The 19,741-nt window shown below is 43.2% G+C and overlaps 2 protein-coding genes across 7 annotated transcripts in view; one reads left to right on the top strand and one right to left on the bottom strand.

The window, feature by feature from the left end:
* TMLHE (trimethyllysine hydroxylase, epsilon) overlaps positions 1–17,396 on the top strand; it is a gene marked incomplete at its 3' end in the record, with an annotated part of 38,215 nt that extends 20,819 nt beyond the window's left edge. Inside the window, exons 6-13 of one of the 6 annotated variants that reach the window (XM_081336650.1) lie at positions 1,867–2,103; positions 2,656–2,794; positions 3,369–4,515; positions 6,080–6,899; positions 8,964–9,059; positions 9,470–9,552; positions 15,749–15,863; positions 16,757–17,396. In XM_081336650.1, the coding sequence (XP_081192776.1) occupies positions 1,867–2,103; positions 2,656–2,794; positions 3,369–3,500 (508 nt within the window). The other 5 variants (XM_081336645.1, XM_081336647.1, XM_081336646.1 and 2 more) reach the window with 5 other exon arrangements.
* On the bottom strand, positions 13,131–14,126 carry LOC308673166 (putative G-protein coupled receptor 34; the record flags this gene model as incomplete). Its single annotated transcript, XM_081336651.1, has 1 exon — positions 13,131–14,126. The coding sequence occupies one exon, from the start codon at positions 14,124–14,126 to the stop codon at positions 13,131–13,133; it is 996 nt and encodes a 331-aa protein (XP_081192777.1).
* Positions 17,397–19,741: the final 2,345 nt, after the last annotated feature.

Genomic DNA, 19,741 nt, shown 5'->3' with positions numbered 1-19,741 from the left:
CCTCTCCCAACCTCAGAAAATGGCTTATGACTGGCACTGGAACCTCAGAATGTTTTGCTCATCTCAAACTGAATCATATGGGTACTATTTATTTTGTGGGACCCTTGGTACTCTCTGAGGTGGGTTGTTTTCTTGCAGATGGTTCAGCTAGGTAACCTCATCCGTGCTAGAAGGGAATGAGGTTTGCTTTCTGTTCACATACAAGTAGCTTGATCTGACCTTGGTAGTTCCTTAATAGTGTATTATTTACTGCCTGGTTGTTGGTCTAGTATTGTTGATCTAGTATTACCCAACATCCAGATAAGCAGAGATTATTCATTCATTCAATCAATTTCTATGTCCACCCATCTCTGTCAATGACTCTGAGTGGATCTTGGTCAATGACCCTGGTGATTAACCCCAAGATTAATGCTAGACCAGGGGTCTGCAACCTTGACAACTTTAAGACTTGTGGGCTTCAGCTTCCGGAATTCTGGAGCTGAAGTCCATAAGTCTTAAAGTTGTCAAGGTTGCAGACCCCTGCGCTAGACCAACTCAGCCAAACAATCAAACAGTAAACCACAGCCTCCTCAAGGAATCACTAAGAACATTCCCACCAACAGTGGCTTAGCAACAGAAAAGTTGGGATCAGTTGTGGTTATAAGTCAAGGATTACCTGTATGGCATCTACAGAGGTCATGCAGTCACTGATATACAACCCTAATAGAGCACTTTATACGTACAAACACAAATATAAGCTTAAATAAAGCAACAGCAAATACATGTATCTAAAATTTGTGGACAATACAATAGACGAGGTAAAATATTAGAGTCAAAAATTAAAAATCGCCATAATAGGGCACCATAGAATCGCAGTAGGATAGATGTTATAGTCAATATAAGATAGATAGATAGATAGATAGATAGATAGATAGATAGATAGATAGATAGATAGATAGATAGATAGATAGATAGATAGATAGATAGATAGATAGATAGATAGATAGATAGATAGGCAGGCAGGCAGGCAGGCAGGCAGGCAGGCAGGCAGGCAGGCAGGCAGACAGACAGACAGACATAGTCAATACATCTGAGGAAGCCATCTCACTTCTAATTCCAATTTGGGATACATACCAGAGTAGAGAGGTCATCAGCCTAGAGCAGAGGTCCCCGACCTTTTGGGCTCCAGGTGTCATAGTTCCGACAGATGAAACCCTTCGAAAGACCTTCATGGCATTGTTTACCTTAAAGAATCTTTTATTCGGGAAACAAAGTATTGGTACTACATAGTTGAATCAAAAACTAAATTCCCCTCCAAAGTAACAAAGTACAATTCCCACCTGCAATAAACAGTCATAAATCACATTCCCCAATTAACCTGAAGCACGGGCTTTCTCCCCAGGTCTCCAGCCCGCCAAAAACGCTATCAGCTCTGGGCCCAATGTCCTTGGGTTCCCACGGCTGAGTTATTATTGTTATGACTAGCTGGACTCTCATCTCTTTCCCCCTTCCCAGCAGCAACTAATTCTAAAAACAATAGAGAAAATGGCTGCCTTTCCATCTGTTGTCAAAGCAAGAACATCCAATGTTAGCAGCGTTGACACCAGGGACCAGTTCTGTGGAGAGAGGTTGTTTCCTGCAGACTGGAGGGGGCATGGTTTTATGTGCATCCCACGGATGGGGCTTTGCTTGTTTGTTCGGACCGGTTGCTGGCATGCTGCAGCCCGGTGCCAGTCCACGGACCGTGGGGTTGGGGACCTCTGGCCTAGAGATTAAAGATTGCTAGAATAATTTTTTAAAAAGGCTCTTTTGAGCTATTTAGCCCCTTCTGGTTTCTGCCCCTCCCAGGCTTCCATTCCTACAATTAACTTGAGTGTTTCTGCTCAGCATCCAGGTATTCCATTGCCTGAGGCATGAAGGGACAGGGGGCCGGACGCTCCTGGTGGATGGCTTCTACGCAGCCGAGCAAGTCCTACAGCGAGCTCCAGAGGACTTTGACCTTCTGACAAAGGTGCCGCTGAAGCACGAATACATCGAGAATAAGGGAAGCTGCCACAACCACATGATTGGGGTTGGACCTGTCTTGAATATCTACCCCTGGAATAAGGAGCTCTACCTGATCAGGTGAGGGGGAATGGCCTTCTGCTAAGGCCTGCCTTCGTATGGACATCGCCCTTTAGGTCAGTGGTCCCCATTCTTTCAGTCTTGCGGACCAATAAGGGGGGGGGAGGAGAGGAAATGGTTCTGTGTGAGTGGCAGGCACAGGAATGAAGCTTCATGTGCATGAGAGAGTGCCCACCGCTCGTGTAAATGGAGATGAGGATGCTCATCTGCTACTTGTACTGGCTGTTTCCGAACAGGCCATGATCCAGTTCCGGGCTGCAGCCCAGGGGTTGGGGACCCCTGTTTTAAGCCATAGCAGGATCTGCTTGTTCCTGGCTCAGCTTACAATGTAAATCTACCTCTTGTAGATTGTTAATCATGGTTTATGGATTTCTACCTATGAACCTGGTTAACAATGGTTCAAGCCATCCCCCAGCCCCAGGGGGGACTGGCTGTAATGTATAAAACCAGTATTTGGCCAATGATGATTGAAGCTACTTCTGTGTAAGGGTTTAGCTAGTCTGCCCCCTTGCAACCAAATGCGTTTTAACTCGTCTTCCGTTTCTTCTTCAGGTACAATAATTACGACCGAGCTGTCATTAACACAGTGCCTCATGACACTGTGCACCGTTGGTACATTGCACACCGCACACTCACCGCTGAGCTGCGGAGGCCAGAAAACGAGCTCTGGGTCAAACTGAAACCAGGCAAAGTAAGTTAGAAAGTGGCTTGTGGGAGAAGCAGGCTAAGTCCCATTTAGCCCCTTAAAACTCCCAATATCCTTTCCTCCCCCAAGAAAAAGAGCAGGTTCCCTCCCTGCTTACTCGTCGGAGGGCAACCTTCAATGGACCGTGTTCTCTCGCCCACAGCTGGTTCAGCATCGGGGCACTGGAAACTGTGTCCAAAAACTTTGCAAAATACATCAAGAAACTGCAGCTTCCTAAAATAACTCCAGCAATGCTACAAAAAAATTGTGCTTACTCAGAACATCTTACATTTTAAGGAGGTGCCTGGTTGATACCTAGAATGCTGGCAGCAACCCGTGTCAACCATTAGTGGCAATCAGTTTGAGTGTTCAGTTGACTGAGGTTCATGTTTAATGAAGAAAAGATAATAATAGTAATAGTAATAATAATAATAGTAATAATCATAATCATAATAAAGTTGGAAGGGACCTTGAAGGTAAGGTATCACTGTTACACGTTTCATTATTATTATTGTTGTTATTGTTACTATTGTTATTGTTATTATTGTTATTGTTATTCTCCTTTTCATTCCATCTGTAGGCCCTCTTTGTGGACAATTGGCGAGTGCTGCACGGCCGAGAATCTTTCACGGGATATCGCCAGCTCTGTGGTTGCTACCTCACCAGAGACGACGTGCTAAATACCGCCCGTTTCCTTGGACTTCAAGCCTAAGGTGGCTGGGGCTTCTGATATTCCGGAGCTACTGATTCAGGAATGGGAGAGGGGGAAAAAAATGCATATCTCACAGATCTGGCCTCTGGTCACAAGAATGAGGAGAGGTCCTCCCAGCATTACTTGATGATCGAACAAGGAATAAAGTCTACTGCCTTCTCTTCACTCTCCCCATTCTAGGCTTCCTGATTGGTTCTCCTTGGTTTCCAAAGCCGAGCCCATTGGCTCAGCTTGGGTCAGATGGACCGGGGAGCCATGCAGAGACCAGTTCTGACTTTCAAGGTGCTACCTCTTGTGCCTTTTGCTATTGAAAGCAGCCCTGTCTTTTTGAGACAGCCCATGTACAAAAGCATCAAGGTTTTACTGGACGTACAGGCTTGAAAACTGGCAGAGTCTCAAGGAAAGTTGAGTTAGTTCATCGGAAAGGCCCGTTTGTTGTTGTTCCAGCCTATTGAGACCTCCAAAGTACACTGGTGCCCAATGTTTGAAGGTTCTGCTTCTTCATATCTCTTCTCTTTGCTTGCCTGCTGGTGATGTTAAACTTGCCACGTGATGGGAAAGTTGCTTCAGAAAGCTTTAGAGCAGGAGGAAGGAGGAACCCAAACAGATCTGGGGAGAGAAGACAACATTAACTCCCGATTTCCCAGCACTATTACCAAAAAAAAAAAAAGGATAACGATATAATTATAGCACTGCGTTTCTTTCCAGCTTACTACTTTGTTGTCCATTCTTCATCTTGGTCATTGCTTCACCTTTCTCCAGAATTACTTTGCCACCCATTCTATTTTGGAAGAAAGCACAGTCTCTGTGGGGGGGGGGGGGTTCCCCACCATAATTTCCTTGCTTTGTTTCTTTTCTGCTCTTTCCTTTGAAGAACCTTTCTTTATTGATCACAAGAGGCTTTACCTCTCAGAAGCTGGAAGCTGGCAATCCTTGCTCTTGAACTAAAGCTCAAACAATTGGAAAGAGAGAGAGAGAGAGAGAGAGAGAGAAGATTATTCCTCTTAGGCCAGGGGTCGGCAACCTAAAAAAGGAAAAGAGCCGCCGGGAACCGGTTCCATCACAAATTTAAAAAACTGGGAGCCGCGCGCGTGTGTCCATGCACGCGCATGCGCAAAACGGTTTTTTGCGCATGTGCGGACGCACGCGGTTGCCATTTTTTTAAAAGTGAAATGGAACCGGTTCCCGGTTGCCCGACGGCGACGGCCCGTCTGCAAAGCTGCCGCTTTCGGCAGCTTTGCAGATGGGCCGCGGCAGCGTCCTTAAAGAGCGACGCCGCAGCCCGTTCGCACGGAGGTACGCGCGCACCTCTCCAAAGGTTTGGGGAGGTGCGCGCACAGCTCCGCCCATTCGGGGAGGTACGCGCGCACCTCTCGGAACGGGCCGCGGCGTCGCTCTTTCAGGAAGCTGCCGTGGCCCATCTGCAAAGCTGCCGCTTTCGGCAGCTTTGCAGACGGGCCGCGGCAGCTTCCTCAAAGAACGACGCCGCGGCCCGTTCGCGCGGAGGTACGCGCGCACCTCTCCAAAGGTTTGGGGAGGTGCGCGCGCAGCTCCGCCCATTCGGGGAGGTGCGCGCGCACCTCTCGGAACGGGCCGCGGCGTCGCTCTTTCAGGAAGCTGCCGTGGCCCATCTGCAAAGCTGCCGCTTTCGGCAGCTTTGCAGACGGGCCGCGGCAGCTTCCTCAAAGAACGACGCCGCGGCCCGTTCGCGCGGAGGTACGCGCGCACCTCTCCAAAGGTTTGGGGAGGTGCGCGCGCAGCTCCGCCCATTCGGGGAGGTGCGCGCGCACCTCTCGGAACGGGCCGCGGCGTCGCTCTTTCAGGAAGCTGCCGTGGCCCATCTGCAAAGCTGCCGCTTTCGGCAGCTTTGCAGACGGGCCGCAGCAGCGTCCTCAAAGAACGACGACGCGGCCCGTTCGCGCGGAGGTACGCGCGCACCTCTCCAAAGGTTTGGGGAGGTGCGCGCGCAGCTCTGCCCATTCGGGGAGGTGCGCGCGCACCTCTCGGAACGGGCCGCGGCGTTGCTCTTTCAGGAAGCTGCCGTGGCCCATCTGCAAAGCTGCCGCTTTCGGCAGCTTTGCAGACGGGCCGCGGCAGCGTCCTCAAAGAGCGACGCCGCGGCCCGTTCGCGCGGAGGTACGCGCGCACCTCTCCAAAGGTTTGGGGAGGTGCGCGCGCAGCTCCGCCCATTCGGGGAGGTGCGCGCGCACCTCTCGGAACGGGCCGCAGCGTCGCTCTTTCAGGAAGCTGCCGTGGCCCATCTGCAAAGCTGCCGCTTTCGGCAGCTTTGCAGACGGGCCGCGGCAGCGTCCTCAAAGAGCGACGCCGCGGCCCGTTCGCGCGGAGGTACGCGCACACCTCTCCAAAGGTTTGGGGAGGTGCGCGCGCAGCTCCGCCCATTCGGGGAGGTGCGCGCGCACCTCTCCAAACGGGCGGTGCCACTCTCCATTTGGAGAGGTGCGCGCGCACCACTGCCCGTTCGAAGAGGTGCGCACGCACCGGGCGGCTGGGAGCCGCAGGAGACGGCTCAAAGAGCCGCATGCGGCTCCGGAGCCGCGAGTTGCCGACCCGTGTCTTAGGCGAACATAATTGCATGTTTCATTTTGACTGGCCTTCTCAGCAGCACCGTCTCTTCAGAAGAAAAGCAAGTGGGGCTTCTAGCTGAAACTGAGATGATTAGCTGAAAGATCTGAATGGAGACAGATCTTCCTATCCTATCCTTAGGAGCCAGGTCCTTAACTAGGAACAAGGAGTTCTAGACCATTACTCCTTCTAGAGATGGATGATGATCATAGCTTGCACCCCGCCATCATCAGAGACACCTCTTCCCACTGCATCTCTTGAACATGAGCCAACAGGGATGCCCAGATAGGAAGCCAAGATTTGTCCTTCTGTGGAGGAACGGCACCTACAAGAAGCAGCCAAAGTCAGCTTTTCGCCTTCAAACCAAATAGAAATATTTTGCCTTTGTGTTTTCTATTGGATTTGCAGTGACATTTTCATTCTTAATAATGAAGAATTGAAAGGCTTCCTCAGAACTTGGGATGCAAATTCTGTGGTTGAGTTGGGCCAAACTTGAAAACTAATCTGTGCATTAATTTAGGAGTGGGAGGGATGTTTTAACCACAAGAAGGTCCATCTTTGTTCATGTTTGTCGGCCAACCTTGGTCATTGCTAAGCTCAGCCAAATGTGGTTAAGCCCATTGTCTCTCATTGGCACATTTCTGCTAAATTAAGGAAAATCAGCCATCTTTCCTATGTTCAGAGCTGAGCACTTGATCCCTTTCAGGTAAATGAGACCTTTTTTTTTTCATCCTCCTAGAATTATATTAAACATGCAAAACTGCTAAGGAGGAAACTCTAGAAGAGGAACTTTGCAGTTCTTATATACATCAGGAAGTGGGTACCATTTTCCTTTGACAATATTCTGTTCTTTGTGGCTTTTGAATTAAAATAGTGGGAAAGCTGGCAAGATTCCTCCAAGTCTAGAAGGATACAGTTTGACTCTTGCTAAACTGTAGGAGTCATAATTTGAATTATAACCTTTCAGACCTTCGCTAAGGGAGCAGGAAAGAAAGAAAACTAGAGTCCTACACGAACATCAGCAATTTAAGTCTAGTTCAATTTTCTGCCTGAGATGCTCGTGTTTTTTTAAAGAATATATTTTAGGTTTGCTTGTCCCTGAAGCAGTATTTATATCATGAGCTCCAAGCTGCTGTGAAGTCATTTTGCCCAGCTATAGTTTGGCTACACCTCACTAAGTTGATGTTCTTTGCAAGAACCAGATCTGTATGTGCTTCTCTCCTCTTTCTTACTTGTAGTTTTGGACTTCATTTTAATGTGATGCTGTAGTAGCACTTTTTGCTCTTAACACTCCTAAGAACTCCTTTTAGACAATGTTCAGTTTTTAGCCGCGCAAGATACTTGGTACTTGAAGCCATCTCTAACTTGATTTTCTTAAGTGTGTATGAGCTTCAGGGCCACATAGAATGCATCAAATGTAGAGGAGGTGCAAATATGATCTTTGGATCAAGGCTACATCTACAGCTGTCTGGTATTTATTAGCTGCTAAGTTTCAGGAATACACTTACATACTTCTAAGAAAGTCTTTGCAGAAAGTACAACTCGGGTTGTGTTCTATGTAGGTTTTTTAAGGACCAATGTGGCTTTGTGTTTAAGTAGCTGAGATGCCTTCATCCTGTCCCTCACTTGGCCACACATTTGTTACTGTAAGAACAAGATTTTTATCATCACCCTTAGCCATCAAACTTTGTAATTGTTTCCTGTTACTCTGCTTCTAATAATAATAAAAAAAGTTCAGCGGTATTTCTTTCTGAGAGCAACAGCTGCCTCCGTCTTCATTTTATTAAACCGATTTTGCAAAGTGTGGCCAATGAATTAAAAACCCTAAATCATGCTATAAACTTAAAAAAATAAAAACTTTAGGAAGCCCGGAAGAGATGTGTGTGTGTAAAGGGGTTGGCTTAGGTTTCAAAAAGAAATTTTGGGTTTTAAATTTGTACATTCCAAATCTTATATTTTCAGCATCTAGCTCGGCTGCTTGACCTCAAGGTTTATTGGTAGTCCTTGACTTACAACATTTAGTGACCATTTGAAGTTACAAAGGGATTGAAAAAAGTGACTTGTGACCATTTTTCACACTTATAACCGTTGCAGCATCCCCAGGGTCATGTGATCAAAATTCAGAACCTTGGGAACTGACTCATATTTATGACGGTTGCAGTGATGCCCCTCTGCGTCCTTCTGTCAAGCAGAGTCAGTGGGGAAGCTGGATTTGCTCAACAACGTTGTCACTCACTTAACAACCCCAGTAATCCTCTTAACAAGTGTTTCAAGAAAGGTCGTAAAATGGGACAAGAGTCACTTAACAAATGTCTCGCTTAGCAACATAAATTTTGGGCTCAATTGTGGTCGCACGTCAAGGGCTGCTTGTATTTATTTATGTATTAAACAAATTTAGGTATGGTAGCCATTCAACACATACACGGGCGACTCTGGGAAGCTTACATTGAGAAGAATTTGTGAGTCTTGGAGCCCTGAGACCATGTCACGAAAAAGTGGGGTAATTGACATCTGGAAAGGTTATATGTTCTTATTTTTTTTCTTATTTTCTTTGAAATGTTTTGAATTGAAGCCTCGTGGTTAAACTCATCTAACCCCCTCCCCCAAAAGATAAGGCTTAATTTTCTCGTGGCTTTCCTGATCTGGTTCCTTCACTTACATTCTACAGAGATTTGCATGACATTTAGTTATTACTTTTATTTTTTTGTTCTCTCTCTCTCTCCCCCTCCCTCTCTCTCCCTCTCTCATTCTCTCTCTCTCTCCTCATCTCTCCTCACCCTCTCTCCTCTCCCTCTTATTTGGGCCACTTTAGTACACGTGTTAAGTCTCCCCAAATTCTTTCTCCATTGTCAAATTCTCTGTTTAATTGCCATTGTGTAGAACTGGTAGCAAATTTCACGCTGAAGACTTGAGAAGACAGATTGACATTTGGAGATGTTCCACAGCTGGTGGATTTTAGGACCTGATCATCCCAGGGTGAGAAGTCTTGAACAGATTATAAAAACTCAGTTCTCTACAAATTGCACAATAAAATGACAGGGTTTAGGACAAGTGGTGCCTAAAGTGGGTAATTCTAAAAGAAAATTTGACAAACTCTGGGCTCTGAGTCAGGCCCCCAGGAATGGGTGGCTGGAATGGGGTGGCCCCGTTGCCATTAGGAGAGCAGAATGCAATAAGAGTTTTGGCTTTAGAGGGCTTGTGTATCCGTATATAAGTAAAAGTATTGAATTATTCCCACAAGACAACCACAGCCTATTAAAGTTAGCTCTTTCACGCAGCTCAGTTCCATCCCAAGCTGACATGGATCATTCTCAGCTTATCATTCATTTACGTAATTCTTCCCAATGCTTATGTTTCTAAGTTTGTTGGTTTGATTATTTTTTTAGATCTCAGAAAATACATGCAGACTAACCACACATGTTCATTCTGAATTTTCCTCAGTGTCCTGATGCAGCACTGCACCACAGAGGTATTTTGGATCATTTAAAATGGTGTCGTAGAACAAACTGGCCCTAATAAAGGTGGTCCTTGATTTATGGCCACAACCGAGCCCAAAATTTCTGTTGCTAAGCAAGACGGTGGTTAAGTGAGTTTCTCCCCATTTTGCAACCTCTCTTGCCAGTGTTGTTAAGTGAATCATTATAGTTGTTCAGTTAGTAACATAGTTGTTGTGTGAATCTGGTTTCTCCGTTCACTTTGCTCCTAAAAAGGTTGCAAAAGGGGATCATATGATTCAACCATCATAAACATGAACCACTTAACGCGTGTCTGAATTTTGACCATGTGACCATGAGAGAATGCTGCGATGGTCATAAGTAGGAACAACAGTGAAAAGTCACTTTTTTGCCAGGCCGTTGTAACTTCAGTCACTAAACGGAACAGTTGTAAATCAAGGTCTCATACCGATGATTCCTGCCAAGAAAATAGGCTTCCAGGCTGGAAACACTCATGGATCTCAAAGACAAAGGTTAGCCCGAGGCCAGCTTTAACCGCAGCTGCTTTCAAGAATGTCCCTTCAGCGTTTTTTAAAAATAAGAACGGAACAAGTTCCGCTTAAGCAGTGCTGATGTGGAAAGGGGAAGAAGCGTGACAATTTAGACCTGACCATATGGCCCCTGTTTGTAAAAAAAAAAGAGAGAGAGAACGAAGCAACTTTTCAGAAGATGTTCAAGCAGCTTGCTGTTACAGCTCTCCAAACCGCAAAAGCTTCCCAGTAGCAAGACAGCAAGAAATTTCCTTGCATTCTGATTCTTGCAGATTGAAATTGTCTTGCTCTACGCAAGCAGGTGGCAGACCAAAGAGTTTCGAACTTCCAACCCTAAGCCCGAGCAGCATTTTTTCTAATCAAACCATCCAGGAGTCGAGCAGAAACTTGATTCATACCGGGTTGTGCCGTTTATACATTTGAATATTAAAGGACGTACCTTCTTTTCAACTAAATTCTCTCTGAACTTTTCTTCATTCTCTCAAAGCCCTCCGGACTAAATCACACCCCCACCCCACCCCCACACACAATTTCTTTTTCTTTTCTTTTGGAAAGTGAATTTATTTTATTTAATAGTTCATGCATACTGTACAGACAAAGATAATCCTCAATTACAATCCCAGTTGGGACCAGAATTTCTTTTCTCTTAACATTCTTTTAAAAAATAATAATAATTGTACTGGTTTATCAAAATATAAAATACAAACACAAATTTAAAAAAAGTAATAGTAAAGAGTAATGGAGTAATAAGAGTTTGTATTTTATATTTTGACAAACCAATACGATTATTTAAAAAAAAACAGAATCCCCCCCACACACACAATTTCAAGCTTGCATGCCTTTTGCATTTGGCTCTTGTTTTATATAACTCTTATCTAGATCATGCTTCAGCTGCTTTTATTTCGCTTTTATTTTATTTTATTTTATTTTTTTTATCAAAAATGGTCTCAAGACCTTCATCTCTGTGCATTTGTATTCCTGGTCTGGGTTTAGTTTATTCTTACCTTAATCTGCAGAGCGTAAGAAAACAAGTGTTTCATAAAGGAAATGGCATATGTGTACAAAAGTAATTCGGGTAGTCCTCGGCTTACAAGAATTCACTTAGTGACCATTCAAAATTATAACAGCCCTGGAAAAAAAAGGGACTTATGAATGGTTTTCACACGTATGACTGTTGCAGCGTCCCCGTGGTCAGGTGATCAAAATTCAGACGCTTGGCATCTGACTCATACTTATGACGGTTGCTGTGTCCCCGGATCGGGTGATCCCCTTTTGCGGCAAAAGTCAATGGGAGAAGCCAGATTCATTTAACAACTCTGTTGCTCACTTTGCTGCAGTGAACCACTTTAACAACCGTGGCCAGAAACGTCGTAAAATGGGGCAAAATTCACTTGGCTACAGGAAAGTTGGGCTCAGTGGAGGTTGTAATTCAAGGACAACCTAGCTAAGTAACAATAACAGAAAATTAGGCACATTTTCCAAAAAGTCTTACAGTTGCATTTCTCTGGCTATTTTTTTTTAAATTCTTTGTCAGGCTCGAAAACTAAGAAAGGAACTGAATCGCTTCCAAAGAGTTCTCTTTATTTTTCCTCGCCTATACACAGAAATCTTGCCAAACTTAAGCAAACTACTTGCAGCATTAAAGATATACTCCAAGAACATCTAGGGAGGAGCTGTTTTAACTTTCTCCCAAACAAACTATTTAAACTTTGTTGTCTCTTGGTCCCCCTCCCTCCTGGGAATCCAGACTATTTCACCACATAATCCAAATTAAAATAAAAGTAGCCTAACCTGGATTAAATTAAATGAAAGAAATAGCGAGCAGAAAACCTTGCATTGCCATAGCAAGAATTTTCTTGTTAAATGTTTTTCTGAACACCAATCAGTGCAGAGCAAAAAAAAAAAGATAGCTTTTTGCAGTTATAATTGTATGGGGTAGATTTTGTAACATGATAGACCTCACCCCATCTCTCCTTTGCTAGTTCACTGCAAAGGACATTGCGCTACAAATTTTAGCTGCCTGCCTCTTTTAAGCCTCAAGAATCATTGCAAGTCTATTCCGATCTTTGTTTTGAAAAAGCCAAAGCATCAAATGTAATTGCTCTCCAGTAAAAGCTGTCCTGTCCATCAATTTCTCCAAATTCTTTAAACAAAACAATATTTTAACCCAAATTTAAACGTTGGTTTTTTTAGACATGATAATGGTCATCGCACTGTCCATGCAATGCAACAGAAGCTTTTGCCTTTTTTTTTTAGTAATCCCCAAATCTGACGTTTAGAAATACCCAATTCTATTCAAACTCACAATAATTCTTGGAAGATTTTTGTTTCATTCCTAGAGGCGGCTGAGCAACATCTTTCAAGAATTATTGTTCCCGTTTAAAGGGCTACTGTAAGCAAATAAGGACTTGCAAGAAATCATTTCAACCAACAATTCCTTAATCTAGTGATGAACATGTAGAAACTTCAAAGAAGACCAAAATAATGATGCGTTTCAACAGCTTCCTAAACCTTTGGTTCCTAGTTTTGCTAAAAAAGTGCCAGAAAAGCTATGCAGAAGATGTTTCCTTTTTCCTTGGAAGACAAAAGTAGAATCGGTGAGAGGAAATTTTGCTCAAATATAAAGAAAAATTTTAAGACAGTAAGAAAGAGCTTGACAAACTTTTAAAAGCAACACACTCAATTTTCTGCTCAGTTCTGTCAGCTTTTCTTTCACAAATTGTTTTTAATAATCCATCCTCTTTTTGCCTTGTCCATGGTTTTCTCAGAAAAAGAAAATCAAATATAGCACATCCTCAGTAGGGACTAAAAACCCCATTTGTGGCTTGCGTCTCCTCTTAACATATATCAGTATTTTCACCGAGTGATGTCTAAGTCAGGTTTCTGTCTCCTGGTTTCTTCTGGGTTTGTTGAATTAAAAATCCTTAACTAGGGCTCTTAGTCATTGCAACTTCTGGTCATCGCCCTCCTGAATACAGCTGATCTAGCAAGAAGAACTCACGTTCAGAAGTTTATCCTAGTTACACAACTTAGTCCTTCTCCACCCCGAAGTCTGTAATCGATTATTTGACGTACAATACTCTCTGGTTATTTTGAGAAACCCACTTTAGCTTTCGGAGAGTAGTGTCCAGCAAGGATCTCTTGAAACTGCTGGACAGAAAGAAAAAAATCACAGGGTCAAAACAACAGTTGAGGGTTGAAATGCAAAGGACCAGTTCGTTTGCAAGATGGAGGGCCTGGATGTTCTGTTCAGGAATGATCCTCATTTGGGCAAGGACGTAGGGTATTCGGACCATATGGTAGGGGACAAAGCATACGATAAAAACCACCAAGACCACAAATGTCTTTATTACAATTTTGGTGTTCATCCTCTTACTGTGCTGCTGAGTTTTCTTCAAAGAGACCGCACGAAGCCTGAGGGAGATCTTACCATAGGAATAAAGGAAAAAGAACAGCAAAAGGAAAAAAAAAGTCACCGCCACCATATTGAGTATGCCTCCATTGGTGCTTCTGTACTTGAAATGGAAGCATTTGTGGTCACAGGGGCCACTTCTACTAGTGTCCAAAAGGAAGCAAAGCACGGTGGTGAAGCAGACTGTCCACACCACCAGGGATGTGGACGTGCTGAACGACTTAGTGTGTATTCGGAATTGTTGAAGGGGCTTGATGATTTTGAAGTAGCGGTCCAGGCTGATCAGGCTGAGAAGCAAAATGCTGACGTACATGGTGATGTAGAAGACCATGCCTACCATCTTACAGAGAGCAGGGGGACCACTGTGGTTTTGATAAGCCACCCGGAAGGGCAAACAGAGGGAGAGCAAGAGATCGGCGATGGCAAGGTGCTTCATGTACACCGTGATGGAGTTTGTCTTCAGGGAGCCCAAAGTGAAGACCCAGAGCGCCAGGAGGTTGCTAAGGAAACCAATGATGGCGATGATGGAGTACATTGCAGGCAGGGTCTCCGTCAGAAAGCCATCCTGGATTCTACACGTGGATTCACAAGATAGGTTAGATCCATTATTGAGGTTCTTCTCCCCAAGAGAAGAATTGATGTCCATATCTCTATGGAGAAAAAAATATGGGAGAAATAAATTCCATACATTTCTTAATTAACATCATTGCTTAATTAACTTAGCAGGGATGAAACTCCAGATTTGAAAACCATTGCTCCTGCTTTCCAAGCCTCCTTGGCTTTGTAAATGAATAGCTATGACTTAAGGGCCATGAAGAGCCAGTTTGGTCTAGTGCAGGGGTAGGCAACCTTGGCTCTTTTATGACTCATGGACTTCAACTCCCAGAATTCCTGAGCCAGCCATGCTGAGGAGAAAGGGAGAGGTTTCCAAGCAGAGCCATGCTGGCTCAGGAATTCTGGGAGTTGAAGTCCATGAGTCATAAAAGAGCCAAGGTTGCCTACCCATGGTCTAGCGGTTAAGGCACCAGGCTAAAAACTGGGGGACCGTGAGTTCTAGTACCAAGGTAGGCACAAAGCCAGCTGGATAACCATGAGCCTTCTCTCTCAGCCCTAAGAAGAAGGGAAAGGAAACCACTCCTGAAAAACCTTGCCAAGAAAACCCCAGAACCTAGAGCAGGCAGTCACCAAGAATCAAAAACTGATTCAGGGTGCCGTCGGCTAGACAATGTTGGCTAGACAATGTCGGCTGGCGACCCCCAGGGGGAGGGCCTTCTCTGTGGGAGCGCCAGCCCTATGGAACCAACTCCCCCTTGAGCTTTGGATGGCCCCGGATCTCCGGTCCTTTCGCCGCGGCCTCAAAACACTCCTTTTCCATCAGGCTGGCCTGGACTGACAGGGATTTTAATTATGTTTTTCATTTTTAACTTAATTTTAATTTTAATTTATTCTACTGGGGCTATTAATTTAATTTCTTTTTAACTTTTGTATTATTGTATTTTATTGTTGTTAGCCGCCCTGAGTCCTTCGGGAGATAGGGCGGCATATAAGTCCCAATAATAAATAAATAATTCAAAGGCAATTTTAAAAAATAGCCATTTGCAGGCACTGGGGTAGGATATAAATGAAGCCCAGCATGATTGACAGCATATTTGTTCCAGCTCCTTAACATTGTTCTTTTATTTGATTTCAGTGTTATGTTTTTATTTTGTTATTGTCCCCATGTTAGATGGGCACCCGTATGCACTTGATAAATACCTAGATAGGATACGTTGCTAAGAACTGTCAGTAGATTCAAATAAGCTTGAGTTCCAGCTGCCTTTTACATTTGCATGCACTGATTTTGTTTTTTGTTTTTTTTAAAGAACTGTTTAAAATATTCAAATATAGTTTTGACAAAAGAAGAACAAAAGTGGTTTGTTTGCTGTACAGCTGATTGCATATTGCAATGTCAAATGGGCTGTACAACATGTTCTCTAGTTGTCTTCAGAAGACCAAGAAAAGCTATTGTATTTTTCCCTTGATTTCTGTCGGGTTCAGCCGAGTCTCAGCAGATGCAAATAGGATGCACTGTTGAGAACTGCTTTAAAATACCTACACCTGACTTTGAAGTGGGAGAATTCAGCGGCAGCTAATTTTGAGAGATGGAGGTGACAGAGACAATGAAAATCTAGCATACCAACACACATTCAGTTTGCAAGCTGGCCATAAACACAGACATGCTGTTGTCTGCAAACATATGTTAAATATTATGTTGTTTATTTATATCAGAGAGGTGCTGAAACCAGACACATCACTAGAAGCCAAAATCACAAAAATGCATCTGATTTACTTTGGCCATCTCCTGCGTGCAAATTCATTGGAGAAGTCAATGATGCCAGGAAAGGTTAGTAAAATATGAACTCGCTGGCTTGATACCATCAAAGCTGATATAAAAATGAACATCCAACAACTGAAAAAAGTTGTGCTTGACAGAGTAGCAAAGGGATCACTTGCCTAAGAAGTTGCCAAGAGTTGGACAGGACTGAATGGCTAAAACAAAAAAAAAATTTATATATGAAGCTGCTTGTGGGCCATCTAGCCTATTGATTCTAGGTGTGTTACAAGGATAGCCAATAAAACACACTAAAATCAGCATAAAACATAACGAGCATAATGCGTCCTTCGGGAGAAGGGCGGTATATAAATAAAATAAAATAAAATAAATAAATGCTGGCATCCACATAACGAGCATAATGCTGGCATCCAAGGCCAGTCTTAAATGTTGATGCCTGTCTTATATTAGCTTCTCCTCTTTGCGGGCTCTGAGGAAGAACACAGTTTTTGCGTTCTCTAGATTGAGATAATATACATTTAAAAATCCCAGGTTGGTTTCGTAGGGCATAGTCTTCTAAAGCAAGAGTGGGAAACCAATCAGTTAGCTCCCAAGATTCCTAATTTTTTCCACAATGGTCCCTACCTGGTTGCATGTATTGGCTGGGCAAATTCTACGTGGAACAGTCAGTCTCAGAAGCAGTTATAACTATTAGTAGGTGCCACAAGCAAATCCATATACTTATTTCATCAGAAAAAGATAAAAAGCATAAAATTCAACAAAAATAGAAATCCTGTGTTCTTATGGGCCACCACATACATCACTGTACACGTTCCTATTTGCCTGCAAAATAATAGTAAAAAAATGTAGTTCCTAGAACTGCCTATACTTGGAAGTGTTATTTTTGATCTTTAAATGCGGATAGCTTTTCAATAAGGCATGTGTGTGGTTGCTGTTTTTTTTAGATTTCCCTTATGTCGAGAGTTTGAAAGAACAGCACTAAACTAATCGAAACAACAGCACTAAACATCACTAGAAACATTTGAACCCACTTCAGCCCTCCATCATCACCCTCAAAAAACTTAAATGGCTCATGTCATCACATACCTTGACATCTCCATTCAGACATTCACCCTGATGAGGATTGGGGCTTGTCAAAATCTCTTCTGAGAACTTCCTAAGATGTGCGTGGAACCTGCTGATCTTTAAAACTCTGTCAGCGAAGATAAAGAGATGGATGTGGTTGGCTGGGCTTACTGCCCATGAAAATTTACTCAGTTCTGTACCACTAGATGAAGCAGCTGAGAAAGAACACAGGGGAAATAGATTGCTTTCTTTTTAGAGAAAATAGGAAGAATAAAAGGCGGCGGTGAGGTGGGGGGAAGTTAAGGTTTTTGGTTTGGTAGTAGGAGGGTTTTGAATTTTTTAAGCCTTAAGTTCCTTGTAGTTAGACAAGGACACAAAGTCAAAATAGCACCAGAAGTGAGAGGCAGCAATGAATAAAACTGGGGTATTCAAGTGTGACTTTATGAAGGACAGTGTTGTTCAAAGGAGGAGGAGGAGACCATCAAGCAAGGAATAACATTAAAGGAGGATATGGCTGAAGGATCTGGCCTCCCTTTTACTACTAGGAGGACCCTGAATAGATTAAGTGTTGGAGTGTGTAAGTGTAAAACCAGTATGCTCAAGTGGAGGTTCTTAGCGGATAACAATACGTTGTGTGAATGTGGAGAGATGCAGAGCCCGGCCCATCTGCTGGTATGTTAAGTACTACCAGAAACATGTACCCATAATGGCTTATTTTTGGCCAACAACAAAACCAAGAAGGTGGCTTCAATCTGGCAGTAGTCTAAAGTTTGAGCTAGACACGGAAGAAGAAGGGGTGTGCAGATCAGATGTGTGCTCTTTAACTAGTTATTAGGAAATGTCTGACTGTGAGAAAGAAGAGTTATTGTATGATTGTGGGTTAGGAGAAAGCATGTGATAAGAATGAACGGACGTGCACCACAATATGGAATGCTATGCATTAATATAGTATTAAAGGCTGGGCTTCTGAATGCAGCAAAAGTGGAATATAAAGTGGAAATAAAATATGTGAGCATAATGGTTGGCAGATAGTTCAAAATTGTCCTAAAAATGAATGGAAGGATATGGTGTGTCCATTGATGGTTTATCGTATTTATGGATAAACATTACGAGAAATGTCTATGGAGATTCTCAGTCATCCAGGTCATAGTTTTCACGAGGCAACTGGACTTTCTTGTTTTTCCCTTGAAGATGTTTCGTTTCTCATCCAAGAAGCTTCTTCAGAGCTGAAGAAGCTTAAGAAGCTTCTTGGATGAGAAGTGAAATGTCTTCAAAGGAAAAACAAGAAAGTCCAGTTGCCTCGTGAAAAAGCATCTTTGGGTTAATTACGAGAGATGCTTGTGGCGTGTTGTTTGGGTGTATAAATGTGTGCATACTTTTATACAGATGTGTGTGTACTTTTGGACAGACTATGCCATGTTAGTGGCTGAGAATTTAAATAATTTGCAGTGATGGTTTACATGATGCAATGAGTGGTATGGACCTGAAAAAGTTATGTACCAAAGACAGAGACAGTTTGGTTGGAGTAGAAAAATGGATAGACATAAATACTGTAAAATCAAAGTTTTTTTCATAACTGAGCAGACTTTTGGATGAAAAAGCCCACCCTACTGCAAGTAGAATAATTTGTGTATCTTCTTAAAATGTTTATTGAAAGCTGGGAGAAGGAATGGATGGATGGAAAAAAATTCCCTCTCTGTTTTATATAAACTGACTTCCTGGGATAGGTTTACATACATTTTATTACTAAAATATGAATTGTTCATGTAAACCAGCCCAACTTTGCTAGTCACTGCCAGTCTGGAAGAGAACTTGGAAGCCATAGGCTTTCAGACCTTCCTTTACCAAGCAAGCAACTTGGTACCGGTAATATTTGGGGGCTGCTGGTCTTGAGAACAAGTTGAACCTTGCAACACAATGCGTCACAAACCATTTGGAGGCATCTAACATCCTTTATTATGGACCTGGTGAAGACTGGAACATGGACTTTTCCTGAAATTTTGTCTAGACTAGAGTATAAACAAAAGTGATAGTAAAAAACTGACATTCCTACATGAAAGAGGAAGTCATATAAAAGAGATAGGGAAGCTTCAAATATTTCGATTACAGAAGAGATGTTCAATTTCAGTTCCTTTTTTCTTCTGCTCAGATCCTATCTTTGGGCAGACTGGTGAAACAGCAGCCATGCCATAAATAGGTTTTTTGAGTCTCCCAGATGTTGCCCAGTATCACATTCTGTCTAGAGCTAAACACAACACAGTGATTAATTATGTAGGCTCTTGGTCAACATTTCTTAGATTTAAATGTCTTCTTGGCTACCACAATGAACTGCGTCGGTCAACCTGTTGCCTGTTATGGACAGTCTGTAAGAGGCAGAAGGAAGGACCCATTCATGGCTGCAGTCTATTAAAGTTGGGCGGTAATATATTCAAATAAACAAAAATAATAATTAAAATAGAGACCATATTTTTTCCAATGGATGGGAGGGCTGAAACGTCCCAGTGTGGATGCATATGGGAAAGGCAAGGTAATAAATCTTTTGGGGTGGAGGAATTGGATTTTCAGTTAGTATATTTTGAGCTAGAGAAATGGGAGATACACACACACACACACACACACACACACACACACAGGCTATCCTTTTGTGTGTGTGTGTTCATATATGTGAGAAAACTAAGCCATTGATTTTCTGTAAGTCAGAGATGTGGTCAGAGAGCTGTGAAATAATGTAAAAAGAAATTTGAGGTGCTAGTTTAAAGAAATTAATGCTGGCCAATGGTCCATGTGACCAAATATATGGGGCCCAAGTAGTTTGATGGTTGCATTCATAGAATGTGCTAACTCATGGCTTATGGAACTCTCAC

This window comes from Vipera berus (genome assembly GCF_964194415.1).
Source record: "Vipera berus genome assembly, chromosome: 11".
Taxonomy (NCBI): domain Eukaryota; kingdom Metazoa; phylum Chordata; class Lepidosauria; order Squamata; family Viperidae; genus Vipera; species Vipera berus.
Note: the sequence above shows the minus strand (reverse complement) of the source record. Positions and strands in the feature narration are given on the sequence as shown.